Source organism: Schistocerca piceifrons, chromosome 4, assembly GCF_021461385.2.
Source record: "Schistocerca piceifrons isolate TAMUIC-IGC-003096 chromosome 4, iqSchPice1.1, whole genome shotgun sequence".
Lineage (NCBI taxonomy): Eukaryota > Metazoa > Arthropoda > Insecta > Orthoptera > Acrididae > Schistocerca > Schistocerca piceifrons.
Window position 1 is genome coordinate 75354813 of NC_060141.1, and position 18756 is coordinate 75373568.

At 39.0% G+C, this 18756-nt stretch overlaps 1 protein-coding gene across 2 annotated transcripts in view; it reads left to right on the forward strand.

The window, feature by feature from the left end:
* Nucleotides 1–18756, forward strand: part of LOC124794859 (mitogen-activated protein kinase p38b) — a 102068-nt gene that overhangs the window by 68571 nt on the left and 14741 nt on the right. The window contains exon 7 of one of the 2 annotated variants that reach the window (XM_047258529.1): nucleotides 16391–16470. The exons of the other annotated variant lie outside the window; for it this stretch is intronic. Coding sequence (XP_047114485.1) covers nucleotides 16391–16470 — 80 coding nt within the window. The remainder of the gene's footprint in view (nucleotides 1–16390; nucleotides 16471–18756) is intronic. 2 annotated transcript variants of the gene reach the window in all.

The following is an 18756-nucleotide window of genomic DNA, read 5'->3' on the forward strand; positions in this document are numbered from 1 at the left end:
ATCATTATTCTGCAAATAAAGGACTGCTGATAGGTAAAGCGCTACAGGAGATGCACTCAACAGCTAAGTAGGTGAGAAACATGTAAAATGGCTATCAAGAATTAAGCACTGAAGAGTTGTTGTGGTCATCAATGCGTAGACAGGTTTTATGCAGGTCTCCATGTTACTATATCCTGTGTAAGCCTCATCATGTCTGAATAACTACTGCAGCTTTTCGGACATGTCCGAAAGAACAGATACCGTCTTTATATATATAAGGCTCACCAGCCATTTGACCTTCTTCTTCTGTGGGGATGCACAAACAGTGCCCGAACTCTTACGGGAATCAGCAAAAAGCCGTGAGTAATGAGTATAATGGGCAGGGCCACTATGAATATAGTGCGGGACAATAAGTTGGGAATGTGGGTCTCACAGGAGGCATGTCAGAGATAAGTCCCAGCAGTCGCACTATCCTCTCTGGTCCTTGGTGGCTCAGATGGATAGAGAGGAGACCCCGGGTTCGAGTCCCGGCCGGAGCACACATTTTCAACTGTCCCCGTTGACTTATATCAATGCCTGTATGCAGCTAGGGGTATTCATTTCGTTGTAATTGCTTATTTCTTCAATTCTATTTAGTACTTTCTTATTAGTTACACAATCTACCCATGTATTCTTCAGCATTTTTCTATAGCACCAAGTTTCAAATCCTGTATGGCCCTCTTGTCTGAACTAATTATAATCCAGTTTTTACTTCTGTACAAGGCCACATTCCAGACAAATAAATTCAGAAAAGACTTTCTAACACTTAAACTTGCATTCACTGTTAACAATTTTCTCTTTACATAAATGTTTCATGCTAATGCCAATTTGCATTTTATGATCTTTCTACTTCAGCCATCATCAGTTATTTTGCTGTTCAAATAGCAAAACTCATCTGTTACCTTTATTGTCTCATTTTCCAATTTAAATCCCTCAGCAGTGCCTGATTTTATTTGACTACATTCCATTACCCTTGTTTCACTTTTGTTAGTGTTCATCTTAATAGGTTGGTGCATAAGTTGGTAGTGTTTTTATTTTGCATGTTGGTATTCCGGTTGATATGGTTTATTTATCAATTGTAATTTTTTATTTGTAGTTCACTGGTGCTATTTCAGTTTACATATACTCATTTTGTCACATAGGGATAGTGAGTGGAGCAGTAGATGCTAGAAAATGGAGTGCCAAATGGAGAATTGGAACTATTCTTCCATTTGAGTTCAATAGAGGGGTGACAGCAGTGGAGGCAGTCAGACACATTTGCACAGTATATTGAGATAATGTCATTGGACAAGACATAGCAAAAAAATTGTTTTCTTGTTTTAAGGAGGATTGTTTTGGCAATAGTGAATCTCCACATTCAGAAGACTTTTGGGATCTGATGAAGAGCTTTAAACACATTAATCCACAACAATCCACATCAGTGTGCTCAAGAACTGGTGACTGTGATGAACTGTCATCATTCCATCATGTGACATTTGCATGCAATGGGGAAGGTTCAATAACTGGGTGTATGAGTATCACATGCACTAAGCCAAAATTGCAAAAATCAGTGGATGGTCATATGTGCAGTTGGCTTACAAACAACACTGACCATTCCTATCCTGTATCATTACTGGTGTCTTTATGCTAACATAAGGAAAAGAGAGGAATGATTGAGCCCAAACAAAGCAGCAATTCCCCACCAGAGACCTTCCTGCATCCCCAAAATATAATTTTATGCATCTGATTGAACAGCGATGGTGTGGTGTTCTAGAAATTGCTTCCCCCAGAGTGTAATCATCGCTGCTGACATTTATCTGCTAGACTGACAAAAAACACTATACACAAGTTGGGTTGGGAAGTCATTCCGTACCCACCTTATCCACATGGTCTTGTGCCTTCAGATCTGCAACTTTTCCATTCTCTATCAAACAACCTTCAAGGAACTTCCTTTCTGAGTGAAAATATGTTCCAAACTCGGTGAGTTCTCCGCCTCGAAACCAAGTGATTTCTACAGTCACGGAATCAAAAAATAACCCCAGCATTAGTAGACTGATGTAAAAAGTGGAGGAGAATATATTACCGATGACTTAAGTCTCTATTATGTGTATCTGTTGTTTTTATTAAACATAAGAAAAGATGCTATGAACTTGTGCACCAACCTAATATAATATCTTTTCAAGACACTGTCCATTCTGTTCAGCTGCTGCTCAAAATCCTCTGACCATTGCAATTTTGTCAGAAAAACTGAAGAGTTTTTATTTCTTTTCCCTGAACTTTAATTCCCTTTCCAAATTTCTTCTTGGTTTCCTTTACTGCTTGCTGCTCAGTATACAGATTGAATAACATAGGGGACAGACTCACAATAGCTAAATAAAAATATTTAGGATCACTTGAACAAAAATTCAAATGAAAAAAATAAAGGGAAATAAAAAGAAACAAAGTTAATAGGATTATTAAAATAATATGGTAAAGAATGAGCAATGAAAAAATTGTATTTAAACCAATTATTAAATAAAAATAATGATTGCAGTTATTTTGATAAGGATATAAAAAAGTAGATTGTACTCAACAGGTTTCCAACCCACAATCTTCATCAATACAGTAACTTTACCACTATGCTGTGGCACCTTCCTCTAATTCAGTGTTATTTTAAAGGCTGTAGAAGATCACAAGACATTCAGAAATTCTTTTTCATCAATTACTCCTGAATGAGGGCCCACTAAGGTGAAAGTCTACAGGACGTGATACCTGATTTCATAAAGTCAACCCCACCCTTCTTTCCTTGTAATATAAATTGTAGGGTCAGTATTGCCTCAGAGGCCACCATTCTTTGATGACATGTATTTAGCTGTGGCAGTTGATTTACAGAAGCATGGGCATGGTCCTTTGTGATAAAATGAGGTATGAAGCATCAAAGAAGTGAGAGGCAAGGGACAATTACGTATGACTTTCAGAAAGTGCCCAGCAAAGGGTGCAAGCACTGTAGAAAAGTTCTACTGATTCCAAACTATTTTTAAAACATTTGAGGAGTAAATTCAGAGTATGATTGAATAAGAATGAGAATTTAAGATGTAAAATTCATAGCGAATGTAGCATCAGTACAATTGCTCATGGAGTATATCTTCTGTGAATTGTTTAAGTATTTTTGTTTGGCCTGTGTAAGATTGAGAGGCAAATGTTTGTAGAAGCAATCTGAGGGGAGATGCGATGCACAACAAAGTGTGCTGTTTTGCTTTCATGATAATTATGGACAGATTAACAGTAATTGGATTGGGAGCCATTGGGTACCAGTAGACATTTGCTATCATTTTATTGATTTTTAGGAAGTAAATGGCCAAAGTCCAAAATCTTTTAAGTGCAAAAAAGTTGTTAAAATTTCACACAGTACTGTTAAATATGAAAGAGTCTGTAGATACAAGCAGCTTGATGGATATTTTATTAGAGGATTGACGCTTGATAAAAGTGGGCTGTGTCAAACTTCTGGCATATACCAGAACCTTAAAGAAGAGTGAAAAGAGTAAACTCAAAATTTATTTTTCAAGGTTTTTATCGAAGGGTTATAAATGAAGTAAGATATAATGGTGGTGATGATGCTCTTGCAGAAGACTTCATGTAAAGTTGACGTGTAAATATTTATGTTAAGACTTCATTACCCAAACAAATTACTGATAGGTAGTGAAGCAGTAAATAAAAAAAATAAATACATAAATATCTGACTGTTGTTAACACTTTCTTGCATAAATGGTAAGAGTGGTGTGAGAAAGTGTTAATAAACACAGTGACACAGTCTGAAATTTAATATGAGACAAATTGTAGAGAGGTGTTGAAATAGCAGACATAGATTAATGAACCAGTTGAAACTGTAGTTTGCCACAACAAAGATTTGAGGCACAATTGCTAAATAAAAATTGGTACTATTTTGTTGCTCTCTCCATTGGAATATGTTCTGAGCTGGCAAAAAATCAATTGGGAAATAAATTAGTCAGTGCAGACTTGCTTTTATTAGCATAAAGATTCTTATGCCATTAGCTGTAATTGGAGAATAGAAAGCACTAAATGGAAAACTGAAAAGAATTTGTCAGTTTGACATTGCTTTTCTTACAGAGGAAAGTTTACCATTGAATAGCAGGTGAATGTTCTGACATGCTGTCCATAGTTGGTATTTACTGTGGCCTTGTATTATACTTAATGGAGAGCAGTGACTTATGATGAATGTTGAACATATTGCAGTAGGAAAGGGGCATATAGAATCAGAAATGGATAAAGGGAAATTTTCTGCTAGTAAGACTGTACAGTTAATGTATCACATCCAAAAAGATTATCTAGTAAAAGAACTTTTTCTCAAGGTGAAAGCTACCAGTTCACTTTGGGGGAGGAGGGGGGGGATGACTGTACTGATTCAAATTTGGTGACTGTTGATGTAGAACTAAGGTTGGACTGAAACAACAGGTTCTGTCATAAGAAGTGTACAGGAACTATTAATGGTGCAGAAACTTTTCCAGTTACTAGAGTTTTTCCAACAGTCAGAATTTAAGGGTTATGATCAAGCTGAAAGTACCTTGTTATTATTTTGTGTCACATAATACATAAAAAACTCTATTTTACAATTGGGGAATAAGACTCACCTTGCTTTAGAATTTGACATGTATGTGTGTGTACTTACTTGAGTGTGGCAGTGTTCAAACAACAACAACAACTTATGAAGCATGTACCCATGAATTTCCAACATCAACCAGTTAATGGAGTCCTCACCTTTCTGCACTGTGTGATGTATAATGAGTGCAATAATCCCAAGATCCTGCCTGACTATTAAGTTGTGAGATAAGTGTGACAACTTACAGCAAATGCCAGATTTAGCTCAAATTAGACATTGGACAAAGACACTAGGTCCCTTCCCCACACACACTGCTGTTGTTCAGTTGCACGAATTAATCATTAAATCACTTCACTTCACACTATTTGATTAATTATGGTACAGTATTTTTCCATGGAGATATGTTATAGCAAATGAAAATATGATTTTTGTCCAGTCATGATTACATAAGGATACATTGTAGTTAATTTCTGTGCCTATGATGTCAATTTATTTGAATGTGGAAATCATTTGTAAGTTTTGTTTTGTGGTAGTGATATCTATTTTCCACAGTTTCATTTCTTGGCAATTCGAAATTTACAAAATACAGCATTGAAATTATACTGCAGGTTTGCTTCATGCATTTCTCATAAACCGTCAATGAATAACCAAGTTTAAGGCATAGATGTCTTATCAAAATGTAGCATCATGATTGTAACAAAGAAACCATATTTATAATGTCACTTACCAATGGTTGTAAAACATTTAAAAGTCTTTCCATATAATCAGTTAAATCAGCTGTAAATGAAGAGTGAATCTGTCCATGTTCTTTGATAAGTTTTCAGAGGTTGCCCACCAGTAACTTATCCGTTGTAACTGAGAGTGAGGGGTTGAAAGCAAAGAATTAGCTTGGAAATAATCGAATCAGTGACACTTTAAAAAGTAACAAATTTCCACAAGAAGTAACATCAGTTAAACAAAAAAACTAAGTAATCACGATGGACAAGTGTAAAGCGACATTCCTCAGACAGAAACAAAATTGCAGTTTCACTCAGAACTTAAATATTTATTGCACAATGCAAATATCAGGCGTACAATTGAAAATGCAAAAATTTAATCTGTAGTTCTCAGGATTTTTACCTCTTTTTATCAGGAGCAGATAATAAACAAAGAGAAGGAAAGACATAAAAGTACTGAAACAGAAAGAAAATTCTGAACTGGATGTGGAAAGTCTGATTCACTATGTTGATAGAAGGTGATGGAGCACATTGAGACAGAATGGAAAGTTAAAAGGAGCAGTATGCCCTTGGGACACATTTTTGTAAATATGTGAATGCCCTTTAGATTTATTTTTTTCCAGTTAGTTTGTGTCTTTTCATGTGTAATAAAATTCAGTGATGAATGATAAATTCTTTTAGAGGTCTGAGTGGAAGTTATGATGTTTCCTCATATTAGGATTTCTCTAATGGTGTACAGATAATGATGATGGGTGATGAGCAATAGCTCGGTGAATTACTAAAATGAAGAAAACAAACAATGAAAAGTCCAGGTAGGAATATCAACAATATTAGAAAAGGATAGATTGCTACTTAACATCAAGATAACACATTGAGTTGCTGACAGGCACGATGAAAAAACTGGTACAAATAACCTTTTAGCCAAGCCTTCTTCAGAAAAGAGAAATGAAAACACATTCACACAAGCAAGAATAGTTCACACACACACATGACCACTACCTCCAGCCACTGGAACAGAAACACCTGGAAACAGAGCAAGACAATCCAGAGTGTGGTGTGAAAGGGGGAAGGATAGCAGTGTATGAGTGACGGGAGAGGAATTGGCACTGCATGGCATGGCATAAAGGGACTAGAGGTGGGAGGATGGTGCTGGCAGGTACAGCATTTGGGGGGGGGGGGGGGGGGGGACAGAGGAGGTGGAAAAAATTGGGCACGGAAAGGAGAGGAGCAGAGAAGGAAAGAAAAAGAGCAGAGAAGGGGGAAAGATCAGTTGATGCACTGGTAGAGAGCAGCACTCAGTGAGGATGAAGGGAGGCAATTTTTGAGGTGGTGACAGGACAGAGGAGGCGGAAACAGTGCTTGGAGGGTGTGGGGCAGTAGGATACCATTGGTTGAGGCCAGAATGGTTTTGGGAGTGGAGAACGTGTGTCTGATGGCTCCATCCACACCTCTGTCAGCCCTGTCCCACCACCTCTAGTCCCTGCATGCACCACCAAGCTGCACCGATTTCTCTCCCCTCCACCCCCCCCCCTCCCCGCCCAACCCAAACCCTACTATTCCTCCCACTTCCCTGACACACTCATTGATGCTCTTATTTACTGTGTTTCTGTTGCAGTCTAGCCAGAGGTACGATCATGCATGTGTGAGGTGTGCTCAGTTGTGTGAATGTGTGTGTATGTCTTTTCTGAAGAAGGCTTTGGCCAAAAGCTTATATGTAACTGTCTTTTCATCACACCTGCCTGCAACTCAACATTTCATCTTTACAGAGAGTAGCAATTTATCCTTTACTAATATTGTTGGAATTAAGGAGAGTATTACAAAGTTTTCTGTTTCATAATCTGCTGAAATACAGCTACATTCATGTGTTTTAAACATACTCTTAAATCCTACAGCATATTTTACATTATTGATACAATGTTTTTCAGCTGAATTGATGATTCTGTTGTGCACATTATTTGGATGGTTGATCAGATGCTGCAAGTGGTGGTCTTGTGTATGCCTGGGCTCCCAGGAGACTGTTAATTGTACTTTGCATCGCACTGCTATTTATCACAGTTTTTATCTCCTGACATCTTCTATATCTTTTCAAAGAGAATTTTTTTATGTGCCCTTTGTTGTTCTGTGAAACATCCGCCTTCATTTTTTCCACCTCACACAGTTGAAAAGGCAAGAAAGATCCACGTATACGTGGTGTCAAATCCGCAGTCTCACTTAAATTGAAGGCATTGTAACACAAACCAGAACTTGCAACACCTGAAGAAGATAAAGCTAGGTTAGTTATTGAAAGGCACTACACAAAAACAGATTTATGAACTTGATTGTAAACTAGGAAAATTTCATCAGACAATCACAGTGACAGCTTCAGATATAACATAATATATTACATTCTTGGGTTAGTTATTGTAAAAATAAGATTAACCTGAACAAAGAGAATATTTCTCTGGGTGTTTATTGTTAGGGGTTTAGCTATAGTCCTCAGAACAATGATTTTTCACCTGGAAAGATTGTCGTAGGGCCTATGTGCCTTCAAAATAATTATGGTTCTTGATGCAACAGCTTTGTCCACATTCTGCAAGAGGTTTATCTATGCTGCATTCTTTTTATTTGTATTTTCAACTCATTTACATAAATTATGTAATGCTGAGATTGTGGTTTTGAATGTTTGTGTTTTGGGGAGGAAAGAGAGCAGTATTCAACGAATGCCTTCTACCAATGAAAACAAGTCTATAGGGTGTTCTACAATATTTTCAGTGCTGTTTTAGTGCACAATATCTTGTGTTTTTTATGTAATACGTAAAATAAGGGAAGGACAACCACTCACCTACATTGGACTGATACATGGAGCACAGAAAGAAGTAACAGGAAACAGCGTTCTCACTAGCTGTTGAGCTCCTGCTCTTTTTGTGGCAAAAGTATGTGTGTTCACACACACAGACACCCACTATTAAGAAATTTCCTGTCAAATTAAAGCTGAGGATGGCCTTTAGGCTTTGGCTAAGCCACTGCATCCTTTTCCCCAGGAGTGCTATTTCAGTGAGGAATTTGGAAGAATTTCTGTGGAGTTAAAAGTATGAAAGAGGTAATGGTAGAAGTGAGGCTGTGAAGGTTGGTTGTAGGTTGTCGTATGTTGACAGCTCAGGAAGTAAGAGTACGGATCGTGATAGGTAAGGATTTGGGTTCAACTCTCCATCTGATATGTGTTTATTGATAACATCACTATACAGATAATTTAAAGTCCAAAGCAGCAGTTGTACAAGTCATCCATAAGAACAACCAGATCAGTTTGAAATCTTGGATGGAATCTAAATATTAAAATGAGGAATAATTCAAAAGCCAAGATCGCTTAAATACTGTTTACTGAATAACCGGTTTCAACACACTAAAGATGCCATCATCGGATCTGAATGTAGATTAACATATATAAACCATTCAGATCCGATGATGGCATCTTTAATGTGTTGAAGCCGGTTATCCAGTAAACAGTATTTAGGCGATCTTGACTTTTGAATTATTTCTACACCAGAGTGATTGCCCCAGTACGCACTATGTGTTCACTGCAAAATATTAAAATGAAGTTAGGTCATTACCCACAAAATATCAGTCATTCTAAAACACTGACAGACATGTGAAAAATGAAACTTGTTGTTAGATTAAAACTGTGTGGACCTGTAACATTTGCCTGCCAAGGGCACTTGCTTTACTGACTGTGCAATCCAAGCACAGCTTGTGACCCATCCCCACAGCCCTACTTCTGCCAGTACATCTCTCTTACCTTCAAAACTTGCACAGAAGTTCTCGTGCGTATCTTGTGTAGCACTCCTGAAATTTCTCCACAATATCCTTTCTTTCCTGGAGTGATAGTCCCTCAAGGCTTTGCAGTTGAAAGATAGCAGACATAATGGTGGAACTAAAGCTGTGAGGGCAGGTCAGAAGTCACACTCAGATAGCTCTGTCATTGGAGCTCTTGCCCTGTAACATGTTGATTGCTGCATGTTTAGTGATGGATGTTTAACTGCCAGGCCAGGCATACGGCACTAAGCATGAGGCTCTGATATGACCAGTGGTAGCCACACAGCATTGAGCATGCAGTTTTGCTGCTGGTGGCCAAGTGGCAGACAAGCATGTTAAAAGTAAAGGCCCTACATTAAAGCCTCTGTCTGGCTCACAGTTTGAATCTGCCAGGAAGTTTCAAATCAACGCAGCACTCTGTGCTACAGAGTGGAAATTCGTTATTGGCTAAATGGTAACTAGATTAGCTTTCAAGCAATCCTTATGTGATGAGCTAAAAATCTGCAAAGTCTTGGAATAAAGTAAGTATTTGGAAGTGTAGTTTAGGTGTGTCCTTATAATCTTCCCCTATCATCACTATGTATGTGCCACCCACCTCTCGTGCTCATTGCGACATATTCCATGCTACAGTTATTTTTCATTATGGCTTATGAGACTTCTGTGAATGATGAAGCTGTTTGATGTAGTTACTCTCTTGAGATTCCATCATTTGGAATTAAAAAGAATACTGTACAGAGTGATTAAAATTGAGGGACAATTTCATATGACCAATTTTCGCCAATATTGAATATAAATAGATTATGCTGCTGTGACTTTTAAAAAATACGTTTCATTGTTTACACCAGCCTTAAATGTAAGTAATTCCTTTCTCACTAAACCCCATCATCAGAAGTGCTGAGTTGCTTGCAGAAAGAAATCTCAGTGAGATCAGGCAGGAACAGCACATATTAGCAGAAGGCATTATCTGTGTTTGATGCACACCCAGTCAGTTGATACGACAGTTTTCATTTATGTTTTAGTTTATACACCTTATTGGAAAGTGAAACTTGTTTGTTTTCTTCTTTTTCTTCTTTCTCAGATCCCAAAAAACTGAACAGTGTGTCCGTTGGATTTTCTACATAAAGGAAGTATTGCTTCTTACTTCCATTTTATTTGCAATGGACACAAAATCCTCAAAAAAAGTGCCTCTTCAAGATTATGAGGCTGTTATTTGTGTATCAGTTACAATTTCCACTGGATCCCATATAATCACTTCCGTAGAATATAGAATGTTCCTTATAGAAATTTGTCTCTCTTATTTAACAATGGAGTAACTTTGTTTTGTGTTTATGACACTGATTTAATCATTCAAGAAGGCTGTCGTCTCTCAGGGTCTCCATTTTTTCTATGCACAGGGCAAATAGTAGAATTTTCTTGATATAAAACATAGGTGCTGCCTACGTTACCCACCAGGCCTCAACCTCCGCTAATTTCAAGTTGCCGCCCCTCGTACCTCACCTGTCATTCAACAACATCTTTGCCTCTTTACTTCCGCCTCGACTGACATCTCTGCCCAACCTCTTTGCATTTACATATGTCTGCCTGTGTCTGTATATGTGCAGATGGATGTGTGTGTGTGTGTGTGTGTGTGTGTGTGTGTGTGTGTGTGTGTGTGTGTGTGTTTTTCTTATTGTGTCTATCAACATACCAACGCTTTCTTGTTTGGTAAGTTACAGCATCTTTGTTTTTCACTGTACATTTTCTGCTAAAATTTATATAGTTTTCACAAACAGAACTTTGGTCAGTGTTTTTGTGAGAATCCGTTCATTTATTACCTTCTCCCTCCCTCCACCATCCACAGTGATTGCTTCTTCAGAGGATAAAATCTGCAGCAGCACTGAACGAAGATATGAACTCCTATGTGTTACAAATCAAGCTAAAGTACATAAATTCACTTAAATTTAATTTTTCACTATACTCGATTAGTGTTCTTCACACACTTGCATGTTAATGTATGCTGACTGCTACTTCACACAGTAACTGTTTTAGAACTTATTAAATGCATGATCTGATCTATATTGCAAAAAAGAAATTATTACACCCTTTTAGATGATTCCAACCCACTCAAGATTTATTGTTGCATGGTGCATATGGAGTGCATAAAATGATTACATTTACAGATCAATAGCACAAGCAGTTCTGATGTACCAGGTATCAACCCATGGTGAAACACCCATATTATATGTGGTGTAGCCTCCACGTGTGGTAATGCAGACGCTGACTCTGGCATCGTACAGATGGCTAATCCTGTCCTGGGATGCATTGTGCCATGCCTGCTCGTCCTGTTCACATATTTCTGTAAGAGTTGTTGGTCGATGAGTCGCACGAGTCAATGCTTGTCGTGCATCTTCATATTTTTGCAGTGCAAGGACTGTTCCAATAATTTCGGGCGTGCAGCCGCATACATTCGACTTTTATCTTCTAATATTTCGGCTGAATACCATCCAGCCATCTTCAGGGTGAGTCGAGGTGAATGACACTCCAGCACTTACTCCATCCTTTTAAACCCACGGATCGCACCACTGCCAATTCGGCCACAGATACACAAGGCGCCAAAAACCTTGATCAGTGGCAAAGAGGTATGACATACGTATGGAATTAGCTGTATGAGCGCGAAGTCGATCCATGCAGTGATATCAATGTATCACTGCGAGCTGCACCGTCATGATGTCTTTGTGAGTTTATTATGGAATTGCCGGATTCCATGATTTGTCCAAGCTTAAGCCACTATCTCTATTAATTAAATTCATTGCCAACCAAATTTCAATTGCTGCTTTCGCTACTGAGTCCCAGAAAGATGAATTTGAGGCTAAAATTTCGACATTATTGTACACCACGAGTGCCCAGTGACAGTGCAGTGCTCTGCCACCACAGATTTATTAGGTTGTAAGAGCTGGGTGTACTTGCGGTGCCCTGTGCCTCTCTCCTGGACTGTACGTGTCATTTGTCCAATGTATGAACGGCCGCACTCACAGGGGATCTTGTAAACCCCAGGATTCCGAAGCACCAGATCATCTTTAACGGAATCCAGCAGTGCTGCTGTCTTTGGTGGAGGGTGGAAAATCACTTTCACTTTGTGTTTACTGAGGATCCGTCCTATTTTTGACAATAGGCTTCCCACATATGGCAGAAAAGTCATGGATTAAAAACCTTCCATGTCTTCTTCTGCTTTTCTTATTTCGCTGTTGGTTTCATTTGTAGTACCTTATGTATCTACTGTGGAGAGTACTGTTGGCTTCAAAAACTCTTCTCAGGTGTAAAAGCTCATCATCCAGACTGCTCTCGTCAGCAATGACGTGTGCTCTGTGTACCAGAGTTCTGAGTACACTCCTCATCTGCGAAGGATGGTGGCAACTACTTGTGCGTAAATATCCCATGCATATGTCATACCTATGTCCAATATTATGGAAATGGAAGTGGATGTAGATGAAGATGAAATGGGAGATACGATACTGCGTGAAGAGTTTGACAGAGCACTGAAAGACCTGAGTCGAAACAAGGCCCCGGGAGTAGACAACATTCCATTGGAACTACTGACGGCCTTTGGAGAGCCAGTCCTGACAAAACTCTACCCTCTGGTGAGCAAGATGTACGAAACAGGCGAAATACCCTCAGACTTCAAGAAGAATATAATAATTCCAATCCCAAAGAAAGCAGGTGTTGACGGATGTGAAAATTACCGAACTATCAGTTTAATAAGCCACAACTGCAAAATACTAACGCAAATTATTTACAGACGAATGGAAGAACTGGTAGAAGCCGACCTCGGGGAAGATCAATTTGGATTCCGTAGAAATGTTGGAACACGTGAGGCAATACTGACCTTAAGACTTATCTTAGAAGAAAGATTAAGGAAAGGCAAACCTACTTTTCTAGCATTTGTAGACTTAGAGAAAGCTTTTGACAGTGTTGACTGGAATACTCTCTTTCAAATTCTAAAGGTGGTAGGGGTAAAATACAGGGAGCGAAAGGCTATTTACAATTTGTACAGAAACCAGATGGCAGTTATAAGAGTCGAGGGGCACGAAAGGGAAGCAGTGGTTGGGGAGGGAGTGAGACAGGGTTGTAGCCTCTCCCCGATGTTATTCAATCTGTATATTGGGCAAGCAGTAAAGGAAACAAAAGAAAAATTTGGAGAAGGTATTAAAATCCAGGGAGAAGAAATAAAAACTTTGAGGTTCGCCGATGACATTGTAATTCTGTCAGAGACAGCAAAGGACTTGGAAGAGCAGTTGAATGGAATGGACACTGTCTTGAAAGGAGGATATAAGATGAACGTCAACAAAAGTAAAACAAGGATAATGGAATGTAGTCAAATTAAATCGGGTGATGCTGAGGGAATTAGATTAGGAAATGAGAAACTTAAATTAGTAAATGAGTTTTGCTATTTGGGGAGCAAAATAACTGATGATGGTCGAAGTAGAGAGGATATAAAATGTAGACTGGCAATGGCAAGGAAAGCGTTTCTGAAGAAGAGAAATTTGTTAACATCAAGTATAGATTTAAGTGTCAGGAAGTCGTTTCTGAAAGTATTTGTATGGAGTGTAGCCATGTATGGAAGTGAAACATGGACAATAAATAGTTTGGACAAGAAGAGAATAGAAGCTTTCGAAATGTGGTGCTACAGAAGAATGTTGAAGATTAGGTATTGAATAGGACTGGGGAGAAGAGATGTTTGTGGCACAACTTGACTAGAAGAAGGGATCGGTTGGTAGGACATGTCCTGAAGCATCGAGGGATCACAAATTTAGCATTGGAGGGCAGTGTGGAGCGTAAAAATTGTAGAGGGAGACCAAGAGATGAATACAGTAAGCAGATTCAGAAGGATGTAGGTTGCAGTAGGTACTGAGAGATGAAGGAGCTTGCACAGGATAGATTAGCATGGAGAGCTGCATTTAACCAGTCTCAGGACTGAAGACCACAACAATAACAACAACATGTCATACCTCTTTGCTGCCAATCAATGTCTGTGGCATCTTGTATATCTGTGGCCAAATTCGCAGTGGTGCGGTCCAACGGTCTGAAAGGACGGAGCAAATGCTGGAGCCCCAGTCACCTCGGCTGGTCAGTGTTTGGAAGAAGTGGAATGTATGCGGCTGCACACCCGAAATTTGATGGAAGAGTCAATTCTTGTCCCATCATTTCCGACATGTACTCCAATAGAGACAGGTCCGGAGATCATGCTAGTGAGGAAAGTGGCTGCACGTCTTACAGAGCATAGAGCACATGGAGTTCCACAGGCACTGTGTGGGTGAGCATTACCATGTTGGAATGATACATCACTTTCCCGTAGCAAGAATGGCAAAAGAACGGGTCTGACAACATTATGCACATATCAAGTGCTGGTTAGTGTCCTCTCCAGAAACACCAAAAGTGAAAGAATGTTGTTTTTTAACACACCTCAGACCATAAGGCCTGGGGTGAGATTAGTGTGTCTTGGACAGATGCATTGTACAAGGCAGCACTCACCTACACTTGAATGCAGGCAGAATATGCTTTCATCACTGGCGACCAGCGCGTGCCATTACATCTTCCCAGTGATTCTCTGATGGCACCATTCAATGCTGTGGCATGATTGGAAGACAGGCTGGAGGTGTGCGTGCTCATAGCTCCACTGCTAATAACTGGTTCACAACAGCTCGTGTTGACACGTCTGGGCTCACAAGTCCTCTTATCTGTGCTGTGGTAGCTGTATGATCTGCCATTGCTGCACTTAAAATACAATGATCTTGGTGGATGTCTGTGCTGTACAGACATACAAAACCTTGTCTACAGGTATGAGAATTTCATCTGAGCACTGATACCAGCAACATTGCACACCCGATGCACTCTGTTCAAATTGTGTGGCAATTCTCCAAAAGGACCATTACACCACTCAGAAAGCCACAATTTAACCCATTCCAAACGTACTTAGTTGGCTGTAGGAAGCACGTGTGTGACAGTACTCTGAAAAGACCATCCCACCACTCAGAAGGCAACAATTTGACCCCTTCCAAACTCTCTTAGTTGTTTGTAGGAAGCAAGAGTGTGTCTCTGTGGCATGGTTGCCTGCTTGCTTCAACATTTGCATCACACTGAGCCTTCGGGCTGTGAGCATTCCCTATTAGAGGGTAGAGAGAGGTAGACTGGTAGCTATGCCACCTCACTGTCTGTTGGCGAACAAGGTTGAAACCATTATCAGTATGTCTGCTATCCTCCAGTTGGCATATGTCATCATTGGATGAACATTGATTACATATTTCTAGGTGCACTAGTTTTTTTTACTGGCAGTGAAGTTGTAGGAATCTTCCGGAGAACACTTCTATAAAACTTCTAAAGAACAATTAATTTCAGTTATATACTTGCTTGCCAATTTAATGTGACCTCAAATTATCTGTATAATATTTGTTTCAGCAGGAAGAGTTTGTCTCAGAAGAGTGGTTTCTTCTTAGCAGATTTGGAAAGAGAAACAAATGAGCAGGCTGAGAATTTTAAATAAAATTAAAAAATATGCTGGAATCATTACGTTTTTGTCACCTTGCACCATGCTCCGAGAGTGCAAAATAAATCCCCTTTTTAATTAGTACTGACATGATGCAGACAAGACCACTGTTTGCTCCATGGTTTCAATTGTATTTTAAGGATCGACTGGTCAAACACTAGTTTCCATTTTTGTGAACTTTCCAAGTCCAAAATTACATTTTTGTTCTTGAAGTGTATGTGATATGACACGGAGATTCTATAATGTTTAGAACAGATGACAACAATAAGTTATTTTCACAGTCTTCAGTTTTCCAGGCATTCCCCTGATATAACTTCATAGAGGAAGTCCAAAGTGAAGATCATATAGACACAAAGGGACAATGTTTTAACACAAAAATACATTCCTCCTAGTGTCAGTCTTTTAAACATTTTCTCTGCGTGCAGATATTCCACTGGTTGCGTTTTTTTGTTTCATCAAGTGGAGATGTAGATGGTTAATAAGAGCTTGCAATATAAATTTTCTATTTCATAGTTTTACATTGGATTTTGTGTGTTCGATAACCTTTGGGCGTAATTTTATAAATGGCTTATGTTTTCCCTGACGATATTTGGAATTACTGTGTGAGAATTATGCTCTTTCAAGGATTGTAGGTGGTGCAGACACATTGTCTTGCCTGTGTTGAGTATGGAGTACACTACAACTGGTAAACATTATGAATCAGATTATTTTTAACATATTTAACCATTGTAGCTAGTAATGCTTAGAATCCTTAACAAAGTTTTTCTGCAGACATTGATCATTTAACACGCATTCTAGTGCTTTGTGGAACTCCAACTAAGGAGACAATTGATAAAATAACAAGTGAGGAGGTAACTGTCATAAGCTAACTTATTTTTAATAGCTATTTTTATAGTTTTATTTTGCATTTTGTAAATATGTTTGTAATTCAGGTAAATCACATGATGCTTTGTTTGCTTCTTGTCTGTAAATTGTAAAGTAATGTAAGTAACGTGGTATACTTTCTAACTTATTTCAGTATGTGCATGCTGCTGGCATACATTATTACATAACAATTGTACAGTGGTGAAAACAGTTAACTCAGTGGAGGTATCAACCATTGTAGGAAGAGATGCTTATAATATGTTGAAATATATTGACGTATGTGTTGTGTGTATGTTATCCGTATGACTCAGTGTGTTAGATGACAGTTTTGGGACTAGTTAAATAGTTTGCAGTCTTGCAAAGCTTCAAAAGTTAAAAGTTTTCCTGATAGTTCACAATGATCATAACTGGCCAACGCTGATTCTCACCTGCTGTCAGGATTTGATGAATTTTTGGAGAATGTTATACCACTTCTCAAAGAGGGGTAGCTTAAGTTCTGGGACAATCGTTAGAAGTGTTGTGTATTACACTGCACCTTCCTAATGAATCACAGGAATGTTCAATAAGATTCCAGTTCAGGGTGAATGCTTATCATTATATTAATCTCCTCACATCACAGTTTGTTCTTCTTCAGTTAAGCTCTGTGGGAGGAAGTGCTATAATGTTACTGTTTGCAAGGCTCACCTCAGTTGAGTTTCACTGTGGCATATTTCTAATGAGATGTGAGCAAGAGTTCTAATGAAATGTGAGCAAGAGGTAGGAACTGCTACTCAAAAACAACAGTACTCTGTTGTTGTTTTAATGCTTCTAATTATTTGAAAGCAGCCCTACAATCATGACTATTGACATTAGTTAATCTAATGCTTTGACTGACTATTGTTGTACCAGATTCCAATAAATTGCCCAGCCATGATGTGCGATGTTTAATCATGTTGAAGGGAGCACAGGCATTAACATACCTGAATCCTAAAGCACCAGTACTTAAATAATACTCAGCTTGTCAGTCATTTGTCTATTATTTGTGTGTGAGAAAACAGCCATTTATGCTTTCCTTTAGTGATTCTGTGCTGTTTTGCTTTAAGCTGTTTCAAGCAGTATATGCTTCTCAGAATCCATCAAGATATATTTACTGATCCTCTAATCAGTTTGATCATTCTACACATGAGGCAGTCCTCAGCTGTCTGCTGTTATTGCCAAAATATGAGGGAAAAGTTTGCAGTATTTCACAGAGAAATAATATAATTCTCTTTCAAAATACTGACAAGTCGCATGAATGGAAGTACCCATGTCGAAATTGCACTGGTTCATTGTGACTGTTGCCAATCTGGGCACTCAGAATCGCGAAGTGCTCAAGGGTATGTAAGACTTCTGCATCATTCTGGAAGTAAACCACATTTTGGGAGCTGTTCTGGCCATTCTGGGAAATTGAAAAATGTATTAGTGTTCTCATTTTAGGAGTATTGTGGGGGTTTTCCTGAATAGTTGCTGAGCAATCAGTCTTCCGTGACAAGCAAGCTCTGGGGCTGAAAAAGGCCAACAGCAGATAAATCAGTAACAAGGTGGAATTTGGTACCAGAAAGGAAACTGAGATTTTCAAGCCTTATAGGAAATCGTTATGGCCTCTGTTTCGATTTGATCTAGTTGATCATTGTCCTTATCATCATCATCATCTTGGACTGTTTCCAGCCACTGGCTGGGTCTGTCGGGAACACAAGCCTCTCCATCGTGTTCTGTCTTTCCACCATTCCCCCTCTTCCACCTTCGTCCAGTTCTCTCCTCTTCTCGTCACACATTCCTTCACTCCCTTCGCCCATCTATCTCTTGGTCTTCCCCTGGGCCTTTTCCCCTCCAGTTGCAGATCAAACATCCTCTTTGGAATTCTTCCCTCATCCATTCTCTTCATGTGTCCATACCACTGCAGTCTTGATTTTTCTATCCTGTCCTGTACTGGTTCCTCCTTTAGTCTTTCCCTCACATACACATTTCGCAATCTGTCTCGTCTTGTTACACTCAACCTGCTCTTCTGGAACTTCATTTCACTAGCTTGTATTCTACTTTTGTCGCTTTTGTGCATTACCCATGTCTCACTTCCATATGCCAATATGGGGACAAAGTAGGTTCGGTATATAATTCCCTTGGATTTCTGTGGCACCTCCTTGCTCCAAATAAGCCCCCTAATGCATTTGAAGAACTGCCCTGCTTTTCTGCACCTTTCATTTATTTCCATTGCGTTTCCCCCCTTACTTTCAATCATGCTTCCCAGGTACTTGAAG